The sequence below is a fragment of the Schistocerca serialis genome, chromosome 2, assembly GCF_023864345.2.
Source record: "Schistocerca serialis cubense isolate TAMUIC-IGC-003099 chromosome 2, iqSchSeri2.2, whole genome shotgun sequence".
Classification (NCBI taxonomy): Eukaryota; Metazoa; Arthropoda; class Insecta; order Orthoptera; family Acrididae; genus Schistocerca; species Schistocerca serialis.
Window position 1 is genome coordinate 1,105,161,357 of NC_064639.1, and position 19,219 is coordinate 1,105,180,575.

Sequence of the window (19,219 nt, forward strand, 5' to 3'; positions counted from 1 at the left end):
GTTATTCTCATCAAGCAGAGACATAAGACGATGGAATGGGGTGAAGGAGATATAGAAGAGGTAGATAGGTTAGAGGAAGAGAAATAGAATGGTAAAATTCGAAGCTATGATTGCGAGGAGAAAGAAAAAGATGAGGGGGGGGGGGGCACAATAATGGTGGCTATACCGTCCCTAATATGTAAGTCTTTTACCCTTTTCTCAAAATTAATTTCCACCAATTTCATTTGCATTTTTCCTTTCATTTAGATGTAACCCTTTCCTCCCTCTTTACCGACAGAATAACTTCGGTGACGATTGCTTTTCCCAAAATTCCATTAGGTACACGCGGTTTAATTTTTCACTGTCATTAAGGTCGATAAGTGAGGGGGAGGTTACACGTGGCGACCTGGTGACAGGACAATCTTCGGATTTGAGGTTGTTCTGGACACGAATTTTGCATTGTGCAAATCTCGTAACAAAGTACTGATTACGAACAGGCCGTTACGTCAGCGAGAATAAGTAGTGGGAGTAATCCTAATTATATTTGAGATTTGGCATTTATATTGAAAATTATTAAAATGAGTGAAGGCAAGAATTACCAAAATTTGGTAGAATTGGATACGGAACAATCGGTCGAACAGTGGGAAACACGCACCGTGGAACCCATTGTTCAGGGGTAGGCGGCTAGCATGAAAGACGCGACCGCCGAAACGCAACAAAGAGCAGAAATGGAATTCCAAACTTTAGAAAATGTTTCGGAATCGGAAGCGAAAATCAAATCTGTAGCCCTTGATGACGAATACGGGGGAACATATATAGAGGAACCAGCTACGGAAGTAAAACCGGTAGTTTCCGGGAATTTAACTGATTTATTGAATGTTTTGATTAATGAAATCAAGAGTAAATCGGCAGAAATTAAAGCTCAGGCTGCCAAGCAAGAAGCTCAGTCTGCCAAGCAAGAAGCTCAGTCTGAAAAAATTGAACGGAAGCTAGACAATCAGAACAAAGCTATTAATGTTGTTAACAACAATGTTGGAGTTGTTAACACAAAAGTTGATAAAATCAAAGAAGATATTGTTGTAATTAAACAGGAAATGATAGGCGTTCAGGCGGAAATTGCGAGCATAAATACTCGTTTTAATTCCGAAATTAGCAGAATCAAGAAAAGTGTAGGAGAAGCAGTTGCTCCTATCATCGAGAATAAGGTGACGGAACAAATTCAACTAGTGAAGAAAGAGGATCAACAGAAGGTGGAAACTTTAAAGGCTTTAGTGTCCGAAGTAGATATTAAAGTGAGGAAGCAGGCTAATACCTACGAAGAGAAAAGGAGGGAAGTGGAAACGCTTGCGACAACCACTTGCCAAGTAATTACGAGAGTTTCAGAATTAGAAAAGAAACTTGACGAAAAACAGAGGTATGTGCAATCTGTGCACATAGTTCGGAATTGTTGACGAAAGAGGAGCGGTTCGACCCCTTGAAAAAAGGCGGTATACATGCGACGGATTTCATTAAAAATTGTGAAAGAGTTTTGCCCAGATCATGGACTAATGAGAGGAAAATTAATGCCGTTATTGACATGTTGGCTGGTGATGCCAAGCGTTGGGGCTTAAACCTCAAATTTACGAACCTGACTTTTGACGAGTTTAAAAATTTGTTTCTGGCTGAATACTGGTCAGAGCAGAAGCAACAAAGTGCCTGGCGCGAATTTGTCGTATCGAGGCCTTTCGATGCGCATTCGTGTGGCTCGATGAAGGAGTTTTGTGAGGGCTGGATCCGCAAATTGGAATATTTGCGTGATCGCCGCACGGAATCCGAAAAAGTCTGGGAACTCTACAAGATGCTTCCAGATGATACAAAACGCTACGTAGGAAGCCATTACAAGACAATCAATGATTTCCTGGAACGAGTTGAGGACGAGTACAATTGGCGCAATAATCGCGACAGTGGTAGAGGCCGTGGTAACAACAACGGGTACCACAACAACCAAAACAACGATAACCATGGGAATAATGCGTACCGCAACCATGGCAGCAATAACAATAATGGTTCGGACTGTAATAACAATCGGTACAGTGCAAATAATAACAGGAATGACGGAAACCAATATCATACTAACGTGATACGGGCTTCACAGAATAGTAATAACGCCAGAGGGTGTAATAAGCCGCCTCAGCAGCAGCCGGGGAGCGTATCTGCTGGGACGAGACAGGGAAACCATTAGCCGCGCCAGTGAGGGGCCGACCGGGCGTGGAGAAATTTTGGCGGCCCAATAACAAGAGAAAACCCAGGTGTCGTCGTTATGAAAATTCCGTATGGAATAATCAACGGCAGGATAGTGCGCCAGTGTTGGGTGAAAGGAGTGCGCCCACGAGTAGTAGATCAGCTGTAGACACGGCAGTAGAAAATACATTCACTGTCAGTGAGAACAATTTAAGTAGTGTTCCGGAAAACGATTATAAAGTGGCAGCTGTAACACCTACAGCGGAACTGGAATTGAGTTTAAGAATGATTCGCAATTGTTGAGAGAAGATCAGATGTCGGATAACACGTCCGTCATCTAGCGAGGGGATGCAGAGAGGGATGAGGTCTGGTTAAGGCAGTTCGGTCGCTTATACGACGAACTGAGAGATTATAGGGGCCTGTACGGGAGAAGTGTTTATGGGGAGCGCGGGCTGGATTTGCCACGTCTCGTCCCGCAGGAAGATAGTGTTTGTGAAGTGATAGAAAGTTCTGGCCCTAACCGGCAGACTTTACCAGAAATAGTTGATGTTAATGGGGATCACAAGCAAGATTCGTCGTGTTTCGTCCCGCAGGAGTTGGATGTTGAAGTAGTAACGGAAAGTTCTGGCCCTGACCGGCAGACTTTACCGTAGGATATAGTGTTAGAAGTGGCCGACCTATCCGACGCAAAACTTCACTTTAAACATTGCGAGAGTTTTAAGGAGAAAGATTACGAAAATTTTAGTGATAGCCGGACACGATTGGTAGAAAAGCACGTGTATGAGGTTAGAGCTGACGTTATACGGTCAGACGGTAGCAGTGTGGGTTGCGCAGATCCAGAGGAAGTAATTGCAGATACTACTGGGCACATTCCTCCAGGTAGATTGGCAGATGAGATCAATCTGACCAAAGAGGACTCAACGAAGGTGACAATTAGTGAATGGATAGCAAAGCAACACTCACTAGTTGACGAGTTACAGGAAAAGGTTTCGGTATTGGAGGCGAAGCTACAGACTAAGCCTCAGGACAAACGTGTTGAAATTAAAATTGTATGTGAACAGAGGCTGAAAAGCCGCCAGATAATCCGGGTTTAGGATCAAAGCCGGATGGTTTTTTCTGGAATGACCTGGATGTAGACGAGGATTTACTATGGGAAAGTAAAGAAACAGTCGAGGACAAGTGTAGACAGATAGTAGTGTCTGTTAATATGCACGACCTACATCGAAACGTATTGATTGACACCGGTGCAGAATTGAGTGCTGTATCTGGGAAAATATTTGAGTTACTGAAAGACAGACCTGGTATCGTAGTTACTCCAGTAACAGGAGTGAAAATTATCGGTGCTACTTGGAATGCCAGTAAACGGGTCACAAAACAGATTTTTGTCAACTTCGAGATATGTGGGGCACGATTTGAACAAGAGTTTGTCGTCGTACCAGACTTAACTACAGAAGCAATTATCGGGTTAGATAGGCTATTAAAGTACCGTGCAGTGATTAATTGCGAAAGCAAAACTTTGACATGTACATCACAAGATAAAACAATAGTAGTTAGTTTTGAAGAGGCAGGAGACGGTGTGCATAGGCAATACCAGCCTATACACATGGTTAACTGGCCGGATGGTATTGACGTAGGTATGAATTTGAACTACTGTAACGTGAGGAATCCACGGATTGACATTAGTATTGTTGTGAAAAATAATGAAGCTAAGAGCCGATGCTCGCATACGTCGTCATGACGCTAAAGCGCGTTTTGCTAAGTTTGCAATCGGAGACCTAGTACTTGTAAAAGCTCATGAGAAATTGAGCCAGATAGACAGTGAAAGCTCTAAATTTAAGTTTGTTTATAATGGACCTTATAAAGCCATTGGTATACGTCACACAAATGCTTATTGCTTAGAGTATCCAAGCTCTGGAAAACTATTAGGTATACGGAACATTGTAGACTTGAAATGTTCTGGAAATGCCCTTACACAGGCGAGTGAGATCAAGCGTGCCGCACAGGCGAGCGCAACAAAACTAGCGAGGCGGAGCCGCTGTCTGCTCTTGTGCCGCTGTCGGCTCTTGGCCGCTGTCGGCATTCTTTGTATTTGCAGGTACGGAAGGCGGAGTTGTTTTTCTTCCCGGACAGCTGATGTGAAGGAATTCTGCTGTCAGTATTTATGTTTTTGTCGATCTGCTGTATATTATTTCATTGTTTAGCGTTAAGTGGACTCTCATGACGGGAATACTAATTATGAAAAGGTTACATAAAAATGTGTATTCTATGTCATTAATTATTAATTTGCGTATTTTGATATACCTGTTTGTTATGACCATGTATTCTGGTTAATTTTGTAAATAATATTCCATTTCTTGATACTGTTAGGAATTTTGATGATTTTAGAATAGCTAAACCATTTTCTATGTTTCCTATGAATTTAATATGTTGTCAACCTGTTTTCTTTTGTGTAAAATGACAGAGTGGAATAAGATTAGGAGTGTCTCCACTCAATTATTATGGTATAAAAATTGATTTATGGTTAATTAGATGAATGCTAATTGTTGATGTTTTGAGTATATGCATTTCCGCTGTTTCTTTTTTGGGACATCCTCAGACAATGTGGGGCACGTGTAACGCCGGAAATGCATATCCTCCTATTTCCATCTATTGTACTATACATATTTTCCTTATTTTGTTACCTGAATATGACATTGCTGTGCCTTTATATATTGTAATTGTTTTACTATTTGTATATATATTTATGCATCTATGTCGCTGTATAATTGGTTTGTTTTGTAAATATTATTTGTATTTTACGCTGGGTCTTGCCAAGGGAAAACTATGCTGTCGAACGAATACATCGATAGGTCATGTGGAGAACCAAAGTGTTTAGGATCTTTCGTAGTGCTAACTCTGTCGCGTGGAGCGCGGGCACAGCAGAGGGGGGTCTGGCTGGAGGAGTGCAGTGAAGCAGGTGTGTAGTGTGACGCTCCCGCGAGTTGCTGCGCTTTCGGGGTTTGTCAGCATGTAATTGCGCTCAACTTGCTATGTTAGTTTCTGACATGGCGTCGCGGACGGAAGGCGTTAGCTGGCACACATCAAGAGCCCGTTTCGGCTGGAGACCGTGTCGAGAAGAAGGCGCGCCAACATCCAGCTTCTGCAACAGCGACGGCCGACAATGAGTGACTGTCGCCACCTCCTAGATCGACGGCTTCAAACCTTCAATCAACCAACAAGGAAGATTGGAAGCACGTAAAGTTTTAGAACTGTATGGCAGGCCTCAGCTTTTAAAACTGTCGCATCACAAAAATACAGCAACTTAGCATGAAGCCTTGTTACTCATTGTCCCAATTGCATTACCAAGCAGGGTCCCTTCCTTTTCCGAAATGAACCCGTGTGTCGTTGAAATTCAAACGCCAGCATTAAAGTAATATCATTCCATTGCACTGCTTTAATTTCAAAGTTCAGTTAAAGTATTCATAGCTGGCTACAATATTTAGATTATGATATATATGAAGTCCCGTGCTTCTTTATAGAGCGTAGGGGAACGATGCGGGAGACCCGCACCGCCTTACTAGGCAAGGTCCTAATGGAGGTGGTTTGCCGTTGCCTTCCTCCGACCGTAATGGGGATGAATGATGATGATGATGAAGACGACACAACAACACCCAGTCATCTCGAGGCAGGAAAAATCCCTGACCCCGCCGGGAATCGAACCCGGGACCCCGTGCTTGGGAAGCGAGAACGCTACCGCGAGACCACGAGGGGCGGACACAATATTTAGATTACGCCAAGCACAAATTAAGAGTGCGAGTTTTGTTACCATATTTTAGCTTACCTGTGACTGCAGCTCAGCTTGGTACGTACTAAATTTTACTATTGTTAATTGTTCAGAATCATTAAATTCAACTTCAAAGTTAAATCTCTTATTTCTAAATTGCGTAGATTCAAGTAGCTTTTGAAATGATTGTTGAGGTAGCTCAAGACTAACCTTATTTTACTGAATTTCGATGTGCTTCAGAAACAAAGCTCACTATTAATTTCAGTCACTAAATTAACTTTCAATTTTCCGGTTTTATTAATTCTTTTGCTAAATTAAGTCAGAGTGTAGCGAAATTTGTTACTTCTGACAAACTTTCAGTTTTCACACTACACGTGTCAACCTTCAGTTGCCACGCTTCTAGTGCTAATTATATGTGCAATAACCTTTCTTTTTCAGTTATTGTAGTAGTAGTCCATAGGACTGGCGACCGCAATTTTCCCCAAATCTCAAATATCTAATTAACGCCAACTATTTGTTAACGTGACGACCGCACATTTACTTTCTTTATTAATTTTACCCTTTTCTCAAAATTAATTTCCACCAATTTCATTTGCATTTTTCCTTTCATTTAGATGTAACCCTTTCTTCACTCTTTACCGACAGATTAACTTCGGTGACGATTGCTTTTCCCAAATTTCCATTAGGTACACGCAGTTTAATTTTTCGCTGTCATTAAGGTCGATAAGTGAGGGGGAGGTTACAATGTGACACTGTCACATATCGCTATACGGTATTAATTCATTTTGCCGTTTTTTGTTGTTATTTCTACATCCACATCCACATTCCACAGGCCACCTTATTGTGTGTGGCGTAGTGTCATTGTGCACTACTGTACTTCCCCCTTTTGCTACCCCAGTTGCATACAGTCCATTGGAACAATAGATGCTGGTAAGCTTTCGTGTGGGCTCTAACCTCACTAGTTATACCTTCATCGTCTTTTCGAGATATGTACGTTGGAGGAAGCAGTTTTTTGTTAATATTTCTAGGAACGTGCAGCCTCGGACAGTAGACGATACTGTGACGTGTGCCACTGGTGTTGACTGAGCATTTCCGTGACGCTTGCGTGCTTGTAAAATGAACATGTAACGAAACGTGCTGCTCTTCTTTGAATCGTCTGTGTTTCATCTGATGGAGATCCCAGACTGAGGAGCAATATTGAAGTATAGGTCGAATGAATGTCTTGTAAGCTAATCCCTTTGTTGCTGGACTACATTTCCCGACGATTCTTCAAATGAATCTCAGCCAGGCGTCTGCCTTAACCGCGATTAATTTTATTTCACTGCTCCACTTCAAATCGTTCCTCATTCCTACCCCTAAATATTTTATGGAAGTAATTGCTTCCACTGATTGTTCTGAAATCGTTGTATCACACAATAAAGGAGCCTTCTGTGTGTAAACTCGCAGTCTGTTACATTTGTCTTTGTTGAGGGTTCACCCCCTGCACCACCTGTCGATACTCTGCAGGTCTGTCAGCATTTCTCTACAATTTTCTTTCTTGCTTAGTGATGTCTTTCTATACAACATCATTCGCTAAGAACGTCATGGAACATCTACTAGGTCGTTTACGCATATTGTGAAAAGTAAAGTTCTTATAACAGTTCCTCGGGGCACGCTCGGAGTTTCTTTCACGTCTGCAGACTTCTCCGTTCAGAATGACATTCTGTGTTCTGCTTGGCAGAAAATTGTTCCGTCCAGTCACACAGCTAGTCTTATATTCTGTACGCTCATATATTGTTCACTAGGCGGCAGTGCGGAAGTGTATCGATAACCTTTCGGAAGTCAAGGAACGCGGGATCTACTTGGGTGCCTTTATCTACTGCTTTCTGCCTTTCGCGGAAGAACAGAGACAACTGCATTTCAAACAATCGTTGTTTTCGGAATCCACGTTGATTTCTGCAGAGGAGATTTTCGGTCAACAGCCTTCTAATTCGCGACCATAAAACACGTTCCAGAAGGCTACCATATACCGGCGTCAGAGATACAGACCCGTAGTTTCGTGCGTGTGTTCGGCCATTCTTCTAGAACAATTGAATAATCCGGGATTTTTTTTCCAATCCTCCGGAACGCTTCGCTCATCTACAGACCTGCTTCTACAAAAAGAGAAAGTAGATAAGCATAGTCTTTGTGGAATTGATCCGGCATCCCGTCATGTCTAGTGCCCTCTCCTCTTTTCTTTCCGTTGGTTACTTGTTTCGATACCTGTAATTTTGCCATTCGTTCGACAGTTTAAAGGAAGACCTACAGTGTGAGTTTTCTTCGTAGATCTGTTTCGGAAAAGGACGTTCTGCATTTTCATCTTTTCTTTATCATCCTCTGTTTCAGTGCCGTTATGGGCAGAGCTTGTCTGGATAGACTGCTTCGACCCGGTAACTCATGCAACATTTGATCGAAATTGCTTAGGGATTTCTGAATGAGCTGAACGATTCACGCATAGACCTCGTTACGCAGTTTTTTGTTTAGTTTAGTTTTTCTCTATAGTGACGCTTTGCCTTCGTTTAGATTTGTAGTGAAGCTTTCCTTGTCTTCATAAAAGCTGTCTAACACGGTTGCCCAACACCGGTTATCCCTCACAATTTTGCACGATACTCTTCAAATTGGACCACTGATGCTCAACAATGAAAGTACTGGAGATTTTATTTCAGTGTTAACTTGTCAGTTCATCTGAAACTGTTTCCTGTCGCTCTTGTTAGTAAAATCTTCCTACCTTCCTTTGTGTTTCTATTTACAGCCGTGTTCAGTGATGCTGTAATGACGCTTTGATAACTGATTACCTGTTCTACTTTGATATATTCTAAAAGTTTGGGTCTGTTTGTCATCAACAGCTCAAAGGTGTTGTTTCCACGAGTCGCTTTCTAACTGTTCAAGACAGAGTTCGGCTAAATCACCTAGAACAATTACAATCGATTCTCTGTCCCATACTCTCTCCCAGTCTGTAACTGGTACGTTAATATCTCTCCCTAAAACTATAATATGCCTATAAAAGCATCCGACAGACATGTCTTATTCACTTATAATACATTATTTCGCATTCTGAATTTGTACTAATCTCCCTACGGATTATCGTTTATCTTAATCCTGCAAACACATCTCCATCACCAGCGTTCAACCTGTGCTAACGATACACATTATAGTCAGAGTTTATAATTTCATTGGCATTGATAACTGGTTTCAGCCAGCTTTCCATCCCCTGTACTATACGGACATTATTACTGTCTCTAAGCTAGACTATTTCTGGGATCCTTCCATAGACATTTTCTTCCTCTGATCTGCTTTCTTGAATGCTACCCTGTTTGAACGCAGAACGCGTCTTTCCGAACCTGTGATTTCTCTATCCTAATAGACCCACATGTGCACACCATACATACTCCACGATCCTACTACCCACTTCCTGTGTGTAGACCACGCCAGAGCAATTAAGAGGGCCCTAAATTTCACAACTCGATAGCAGAGGTAGAGAAATCCGCATCCAAGATCGTCACAGAATCTCTGAGCCTCCAGAGGACAGCGATCGGTTCTGGGGACAATGTTACACAGCTCTACTATCACTCTCTTGAGAGCCAGCTGTCTTGAGCAAATCAGGCAGCCACTTGTAAGGGCGGAGGACAGCCGCTCAACCCAGGTGGAAGGCATCATTCATGCCGATATGAGCCTCAGTTTGCTGGTGAATGCATACAGTACGCTCAATCGCTGCTGGCAGATTCTCTCCATATCGCGGGTAATATCCCTTCCACCCCCACCCCCACCCCACCCTACTTCCCTAGCAAGCAAACATAAAGGACAGTGGCGTCTTTTCCCGACCGGGTCGCCATTTCTATGACGGGCTCATCACCCACTTAACTATTAAAGGCCAGCAAGACCAAACAAGATACATGACCGAGGTCGCTCAGCGCTCTATTGACGAAAACTGACATCCACCAGATCCTAAAAATCAGTTCGATAGGTACCATAGGAATTCTTCAGGACATTATCTCGCACTTACATTAACCTGTCATCTTGCGATGTTAACTTACAATGTTAATCACTTACGTATGTTACTTTTGTGGCGGCGTTCGTAGCGACAAGCAATTCGCTGTAGAAACGGCTTACGAAGTCACCGCCACACTTTTAATAGCGGGCCGACCGGTCCGCTGGAACAGTGAACAGAAAGATGAAAACCCAAACACTCTGATTAAATAAAAGTCGGTACTTATCTTTATTAACGAAGATACAGAAACACAGTAGTGAACTCCGTGTCTACAGAAATCTGTCTAGTTCGAGTCGGAGCGGCTAGGTCAGCGTCGGCTGACGACAAACAACAACTCTGCTGCGATGAACACACAACTGACTAGCAAGTACACAATTCGGTGGCGAGTATACAACTGAGCGGCGAATACAGAACTGTCCTAGCGCTCGCGACTCCAGCGCTTAAGAAGCCAGAAGCCAGCGGTGGCGCGCGCAGACTTGCGGCGATTTCCTGTCTCGCTGGCGCTGCTTATGCGGACGGCGTCCGGACTTTGATGCTGCCAACCTTTTGGCAGCGGGCTCGGGTGGCATTACTGGCTAGGATATAACACTCCTCCCCCCCAAATCGCCGCACCGTCGTTGAGTAATGACGTGGCGAGCGTCGACGGCGGGGGAGGGGTCTGGCCGCAGGCGGAGCAGAAGAGACCGGGGCGGAGACTGTTGTCGGTGGCAGCCCCCGGTCCGCACCCCAGCATTGGCTGCGCGGGGCCTCGGGAAACACCGACTGAAAACCGAGGTCAGGGTGCACGCCTGTGACCACGGGCGCAGCTTCTGGTACTGGACGCGACGGGGCGTCGGGACCCACGAAGAGAGGCAGCGTCTCCTGACGCTGCGTCGACGGCTGCTGAGTGGGCGCCGGACAAGGCGCTGCGGTGTCAGACTCCTTGGGGGTGCCCAAGGAAAGCGGCTGCAGGACAGGCTGCACAGCCACCGCTTGGGAAGGCGGCCCGGCTGAGGGGTCGACGTCCATCAGCTCCGAAGGCGGTGGCGACTGAAGAGGGACCGCAGGCGCCGGAGCGACCACCTGGGGCGCTCCCGGATGAAGCTGCGCGGGAGGCATCAACGGGACGGGCTGTCGGCGTGGTAGCGGCGACGGCTGCTGCTGCTGCTGCCCTGGGGGCGGCAGCGAAGTCGGAAGGCGCGGCTGGAACCCGCCGCGGCCCAAATCTGTGGACAAAGAACGAGCGGCAGAATCCGGGCGGCCAGCGCGGCGCAACTGGTTCTGATGCCTCCTGTGCACCCCAGTAGCACCTTGAACAGTATAAAAACCGCGACCCTGGACACTTATCACGGTACCACGTTCCCAACGACGGCGACCGTGATAAACTCTGAAAAAAACGGCGTCGTTGCGCTGAAAACGAGTGCGATGCACAGAAGCGGCGGGTCGATCCGGGGGGTGCAGCAACCATAGTAGGGTGCGATGACGACGGCCGTGGAGAAGCTCCGCAGGCGAAGGGCCGTCGCGTGGCGTGGTCCGGTACGACGACAGGAACGTGATGAGGGCCTCCTGACGAGAGTGCGTAGCACGAAGGCGGTCCATATGATCCTTGAATGTGCGTACAAAACGTTCCGCTGCACCATTCGATTGAGGGTGGAACGGCGGAGTAAGAACATGGCGAATGCCATTGGCAGAACAAAAACTTTCAAATTCAGCAGAGGTAAATTGTGGACGATTGTCAGACACTAAAACTTCTGGAAGACCCTCAATACAAAAATTGAAGTCAACGCCTGTATAGTTTGTGCAGACGTTGTAGAATGCATGGGCACAACAAACGGAAAATTACTAAATGCATCTATCACGATGAGCCAACGAGAATTCCAATATGGACCAGCGAAATCAATATGTACTCGCTGCCAGGGACCGGCAGGGCGTGCCCACTCAAAATAGCGTTGAGGCGGAGCAGCTTGGTGTTCGGCACACGTCGAACAATCTGTAGACATCTGCGTAATCTGCTTATCAATGCCGATCCATGTACAATGGCGGCGGGCAAGCTGCTTGGTGCGGACCACTCCCCAATGACCTTGATGCAACAAGTCGAGGACCTTGGATTGGAGCACTTGGGGAACCACTACACGAAGCTGGTCATTCTCGGTGCGTAACAGCAAAACTCCGTGCGAAACAGACAACAGATGACGTTGCGGATAATAGCGACGAACCACAGGATCCGATATGTCCTTTGCCTTGGACGGCCAACCACGGTGAACAAAACGTAATAGTAAACTCAGATGAGGATCCGTAGCTGTCTCACGTGCCACCTGACGATAGTCAATCGGAAAATCCCGGAGGGATTGATGCTCATCGGCGTCAATCTGATGGCAAGAGTCGTCAGAGGAATCGAAGACATCATCCGCAGCAATCGGCAATCTAGAAAGCGCGTCAGCGTTTGCATGCTGAGCTGTAGGGCGATACAGTATCTCATACTGGTATTGTGATAACAAAAGAGCCCAACGTTGCAGTCTCTGAGCTGTCCGCTGAGGAACTGGTTTACACGGATGAAACAGCGACGTCAGGGGCTTGTGATCTGTTACTAAATAGAATGGTCTACCATAGAGGTAGAGATGGAATTTTGTGACACCGAACACAATAGCCAACGCTTCCTTGTCCAATTGGTTATAATTACTCTGAGCTTTGTTTAGCAATTTAAATGCGAACGCAATAGGACGTTCGGTGTTACCGACTCGGTGAGACAACACAGCACCGAGGCCGAAAGAAGTGGCATCACAAGCTAACACCAGAGGCTTGTTAGGGTCGTAATGGACCAGACAACGATCATTCAATAAAGCCTCTTTAAGCTGCTGAAAGGCTGATTGGCAATCAGCTGACCACACAAACGGAACATTCTTACGGCGGAGACGATGCAACGGTGCAGCAATCTGTGATGCATTAGGTATAAACCTAATATAATATGTCAATTTGCCAAGAACTGCTTGCAATTCATGCAGATTGCGAGGGGCGGGCAAATCACGAATAGCTGCTAAATGTGACTGGGAGGGATGAATGCCTTGAGCATTAATAACATGTCCCAGATACTCCATCTCCGTAAGGAAAAATGAACATTTATCGATGTTGCAACGTAGGCCTGCCTGAGACAACACTTTAAACAAACACTCCAAATTACGGAAATGTTCAGCAGGCGTCCGACCGGACACAACAATATCGTCTAAATAGTTGCAACACGATGGCACATTAGCCAGAAGTTGTGACAAAAAACGCTGAAAAACAGCTGGAGCTGACGCACAACCAAAAGGCAAACGCAGAAAACGGAACAATCCCAACGACGTGTTGATGACAAAATACTGTTGTGATTGCTCGTCGAGGGGCAATTGCAAATATGCTTCACGGAGATCAATTTTGGAAAAGAAACGAGCTTCCCCTAACTTATCCATCAGCTCGTCCGGTCTAGGAAAAGGAAAAGAATCAATGACAGTCTGAGGATTAACTGTCGACTTAAAATCAGCACACAAACGTAACTTGCCAGACGGTTTCTTTATAATAACTAAGGGATAAGCCCACTGGCTCGCTGAAACGGGTTGAATAACACCGTTGTTTTGCCAACGACGAAGTTCATCTGCTACAGGTGCCCGGAGGGCGTGAGGCACTGGACGAGCACGAAAAAATCGAGGCTGAGCATTATCTTTTAACGTAATATGAGCGGCAAAGTTCGCAGCACAGCCTAGTTCGTCTTTAAATATGTCACTGTATTGTTTACACAAATCGGTTATGCTGTCTTGAGGAACAACAACAGAATTAATTTGCAACACATTGTCTTGGATAGACAGGCCAAACAAGTCAAAACAGTCTAATCCGAAAATGTTTACACTGTCTGTAGCGCGGAGCACTGTGAATGAAACTGTTTTTGTATTGCCACGGAATGTGGCTGGCACGCTACATACACCTAACACAGGAATTTGTTTTCCACTATAAGTAGCCAAAGAATGTTTTGCCGCTGAAAGTTTAGGGCGGCCGATAGCCGCATACGTAGCACTATTTATGAGAGTCACAGACGCACCAGTGTCTAATTGAAAATTGAAGGTCTTATCCTGGATGCGTAGCTTCACAAATAGTTTATTACACTGTCTCTGGATCGGTGCAGTGGAGGCGGAAGACACAAAATCAGCGCGTGTAGCGCGTGTTCGCTGCTTACGACAACTTGTGGGTTGGGCGGGTGGAACAACAACTCCCGCTTCTCTTGCAGTCTGTACATTACTTTTCACAGCGTTTGAATTACGCTTGGGTCGCATAGCAGAGGGCTGGGTGGGTGGCTTATTGCGAACAAGTTTATTACCCACACGAACCGTGGAAGAGTCTTTAAACGCGACCTTCTGGGCGGGCTGGCTTTGAAGAACATGAATATCCATGGGCTGGGCAGCACTAGAATTGTTCTTGCGTTTACGCAAACAAACAGTCTGGATGTGTCCTTTCCTTTGAGAAAAGTGACAAACCGCGTTTCTTAACGGGCAACGTTCACGAGGATGAGCAAGAACACACTTAGGGCTGACGAATGTGTTTAACATGACGCGGCCGGCTAGTGTTTACAGTCCGACTCTGCCGGGGGGCCGCGGGCGTGACAGAACTTGCTTAGCACAGGCAATTTGAGAAATACATGGCTGATCTAACTCACACTCAGCATAGTCAAAAGTATCTTGGGCTTCAATGATGTTCATCACAGTCTCTAATGACGGATCAGGCAACTTTAAGATAGCAGCACGAATACGAGAATCTGCAATGTTTTGAGTAATAGCGTCTCGTAGCATGACATCACTGTAGGAAGCTCCACACACACAATTAAATCGGCACTGACGGGTGAGGCCCCGTAAATCTGTTAACCACTGTTTATTAGATTGATGTGGCAGTTTCTTTAATCTGAAGAACTTGAATCTGGCTGCTGCCACATGAACTCGCGACTCGAAATACTCAGCAAGCTTGTTAACAACAACGTCATAATCTAAAGCTTCTGGCTGGGATTCCGGGAACAACTTACAAAGTAGTCGATAGACTTCCACGCCTGCAGTGGAAATTAAATAAAGCTGCCTCTCAGTACCCGTGATTTTGTAGACTGTCATGTGCGCCTGCAACTGCGCGAAATATTCTCGCCATTCTTCTCTTGATGCATCAAAAGCACGGAAAGGTGGTGCTGCCTGTGCTTGTTCCTGTTGTGTTGGAGGATTAGCCGCTTGTTTGGCGATTGCTTCCACCAGACTATGTATTTGCTGACTCTGTAACAAGATCAACTGTTGTAATTCGGCAGACATAGTGAACACAAATTAAACCAGCCCCCAAAATTTTATCGCTATAATTAGTATAACCAGAAACAAGATGAACCAGCCCTGCACACGAGTTCGGAAGCCCTCGTCGCCAGTTTTGTGGCGGCGTTCGTAGCGACAAGCAATTCGCTGTAGAAACGGCTTACGAAGTCACCGCCACACTTTTAATAGCGGGCCGACCGGTCCGCTGGAACAGTGAACAGAAAGATGAAAACCCAAACACTCTGATTAAATAAAATTCGTTACTTATCTTTATTAACGAAGGTACAGAAACACAGTAGTGAACTCCGTGTCTACAGAAATCTGTCTAGTTCGAGTCGGAGCGGCTAGGTCAGCGTCGGCTGACGACAAACAACAACTCTGCTGCGATGAACACACAACTGACTAGCAAGTACACAATTCGGTGGCGAGTATACAACTGAGCGGCGAATACAGAACTGTCCTAGCGCTCGCGACTCCAGCGCTTAAGAAGCCAGAAGCCAGCGGTGGCGCGCGCAGACTTGCGGCGATTTCCTGTCTCGCTGGCGCTGCTTATGCGGACGGCGTCCGGACTTTGATGCTGCCAACCTTTTGGCAGCGGGCTCGGGTGGCATTACTGGCTAGGATATAACAGTTACCTAGACTAATTTATTCCTGAAATTTCACTACTCTATATTTACTACTTTTTGGTGTTGCGATTGTTTCACGTCAGTGTAAAACTGTCACAAATTTATCGCTAGTTATTCGCTCTTGTCCTACTCTCTGCCAGAGGCAATAATGGCTCTACAAGTCGCGGCCGCTCAATTCTCTTTTCGAGGTTCTCAGTATCTCATTTACTTGAGGCAATTTCTCTGTTTCCGAGAACTGCATGCATCTTGTAATTTCATACTCTGTATACTGCTGCAGAGAAAGCGAGTTGTCCATCTCTTCCTCTTTCTTTAGGTTTCTATCAGCCTGTACTAAACAGGTCACGTAGCTTTTCACTTCCACCGACAAAAAATTTACCATTGAGGCCTTTCAGGTGACATACCAAGCCACCAAGGTGAGCGCAAGTGGTGATTTACAAGCACACCGCTGCAGTATATTCACTGAAATAACCGCCAAAAGGCGCAAAATGAACTAATATCACATAGAAAAATGTTTCGGTAACGTCATAGAGATTACCATTAACTGTAATGTATTTGTGTAATCTAAATCTAACGACTTCTTGAAATGAACAGAGCATACAAATTGTCACTACCTCATCCATCTCTACCCCAGCTACGTTTATCACACAATGATCACTTGTCACATGGCATTATTCAGAAGCCCCTATACTCGAAGTGCCAATTACTGTAACGGTGCATAAAACCGAAGTGTAATGACAGCTTCACAGCAAGCAACGTATGCCCCCCCCCCCCCAAAGTAAAAGAAAAATGACAGGCTTTCTGTCGTGCTATATTTCAGCATTACAAATTTTACAGAATTCGTACCAATAGACTATTTTTGGAACGACAACATGATGAGAGTGGTATTATAAAACGTTAACTTTTCAGTAAATTAAAATCATAATTAATACAGGAAATCTATAAGGAGATGTATTCTTTGGTCCATATGTGTTACGAAAAAATTCTTTTCTGACTCTGAAATACAGGTGTGTCTCTCTGTCTTGGCACTAGCTACATACGAGCTTCACTTCTCATGAGGATCACCAACCCTCACCCAAGCGTTCGCTTCACTATTGTGTATCTGTTGTGACAGATGCCTGGGAGTGACTGTCTGTGAAAATGGCCTCCTCCTTTACAACTGCAGTCTTGCTCATGAGCCACACTGCTTAGGTTACTTAACTCGCGTCCAAATTTAATATTATTTGTAATAAAAGCACATGTCAGCTCTTTGCAGCTATAATGACCTTAAAGGGAGCAATATCAGTCAAAGTTGTGAAATGCAGAAAGACTAGTCTGACACTCGAAACATCTGTGGAGCTGCCCTGAATCACCAGTTTAGTAGTGAATGGTCGCTTAACCCTTCCTTCATAAATCATTTTTTATATAATCACGTGTTTCGTCTGTAATGATTTGATGTCAGTGGAAAGTGAATTTCGTTCTATACTATCTTCCTTCGAATATTCTGTAGCAAGGAACACACTGCATAGATAATTCATGCTAACTTTTTGTAATACCACGCGACATTATGTTAGACAGCATAGGAAAGGACAGCCTATAGAGAAAGCAAATACATAACTCGTTAGATGTCGAGTAGATAAAACTACGTTTTCAGTTTTGACTGCAGCTACCATAATGTAAATTAGAGACCATTGCGATTAGTTGAATGTTAACACTATAACTGGTAATATCACTACAACTGGTAATAAAATTTACTAGCATATATAAGTCTTGAGATATCACACTCGTAGTGATGGTAACTGATACTATATGCTGATAAATGGCACTAATTCACATCGCCTGAATGTCTTTTTTGCACCTAAAGCAATATATCTTCTTCATAAATCTTTTAGAAATAAAAATTATTCAAGTCTTTATTACAGTCGTATCAATAACACATGGTGGAAGTGCGATTGACGATGAATTACAATTGCTCTCTCAGTGCGCCATCACATTCGGAAAATCTGAAACAAAATAAACTGTTGCTCGAATTTTTATTTCTATAAGACGGGTATGTCTATTCGATGAGACGCTTGCGGTCAGCGCAGAAATTTCTGTCCAACTGAACACAGCGCGGTGTTAATGGATTTTCTGCCAGTTAAAATTGCATTCTGACGTGGCTTGAATGCAGAGCCTAGAAATTCAGAGCCGTCAGTCAACGCGATTAATTAACTGGTAGCTCCGACTCGATAGGAATTTTTGGGATTTCTGCGCTTGTTTGCTTTTCCTCATGTTTGCTCTCTTTATCTTTCTTGTTAAAGGAGCGAACACGTTACAAAATAAGCGTTAAGGTGCTTCAGTCCGATTAAGTGAGATAATTCAAGGATTTTTTCCTATTATCTCTCCCAAATCGATTGCTTCGTAGTATCTTAAAGGAAGCCCGATATTATCTTGAAAATCGTGGTTTATGTATTAGTTAAACGATAGTATTAGGTTAATCTTAAGCTCCTACAAGTGTAGACGCGCAATCTAGCGGAGTGAATGCAGTACTGAGTCTAATACTCAAGCACAACTGAAGCTGGAGATATTTTTACGTTTGTTATTTTTGCCTCATCAGCATAGGTCTAGTTCGATGCAAGCCACCATCTCTTCCCATAATTTGCCATCGATCCTACAAACTACTACTTGCTTAATTTTCTACATATCAACAGCATTCCCTATTCCTCTCCTTTCTGTTTTCAGCTCTTGTCCCACTAACTTGTGTCTTTATTTGATAATCCTTTCACACATATGGTTTTATTTGTTTTTTGAAGTATTTTGAAGCATTTCTTCCGCAGGTATATTATACGTTTATTCCATTTTAAACATGCCTCTGTTAAATTACCTTTCGAAGACATCCACCTTCCATTTCTCTAGTTCCTACACAATCTAACTTTGAAATACATACAATACTGTTCTCTAACTGCACATTTTTTAGAGCTCTGCTTTGACATACTGACAACGTTTCAAAAGTCAACATTTTTATTGAAGACCTGTTTCGTTGCTTTAAACGGAATTGTTTCATTCCTTTCACTGTGCATTTAAACCTGTGTTATTTTGTAGGTCTTCATTTGCGTTAACACTTTATTTAATTACTTTGTTAGCATTTAACTTTGATCATCTTAAATCCATGTATTAGTTCTTTATGTATTGGAATTTATATGTCATGAAAAGCTGGAGCTAATGATATTGTGCTTTCTTCATAACTGGAAAATTTCTTACGTCAGTGACTCGGTTGTGTTACATCTCGCAGTTGGTTTGCAGGACACGGTGTTTTTATATTAAAAGACATAAAGAACGTGGATACAGGTACATTACTGTTATTCTTGGGAAACGAAAACAAAAT

At 44.1% G+C, this 19,219-nt stretch overlaps 1 protein-coding gene across 1 annotated transcript in view; it reads right to left on the minus strand.

Moving 5' to 3' along the window:
* LOC126456646 (splicing factor, proline- and glutamine-rich-like) overlaps nucleotides 1-19,219 on the minus strand; it is a 157,434-nt gene that overhangs the window by 19,030 nt on the left and 119,185 nt on the right. The window contains exon 2 of the mRNA XM_050092390.1: nucleotides 10,785-11,173. Within this exon, the coding sequence (XP_049948347.1) occupies nucleotides 10,785-11,173 (389 nt within the window). The remainder of the gene's footprint in view (nucleotides 1-10,784; nucleotides 11,174-19,219) is intronic.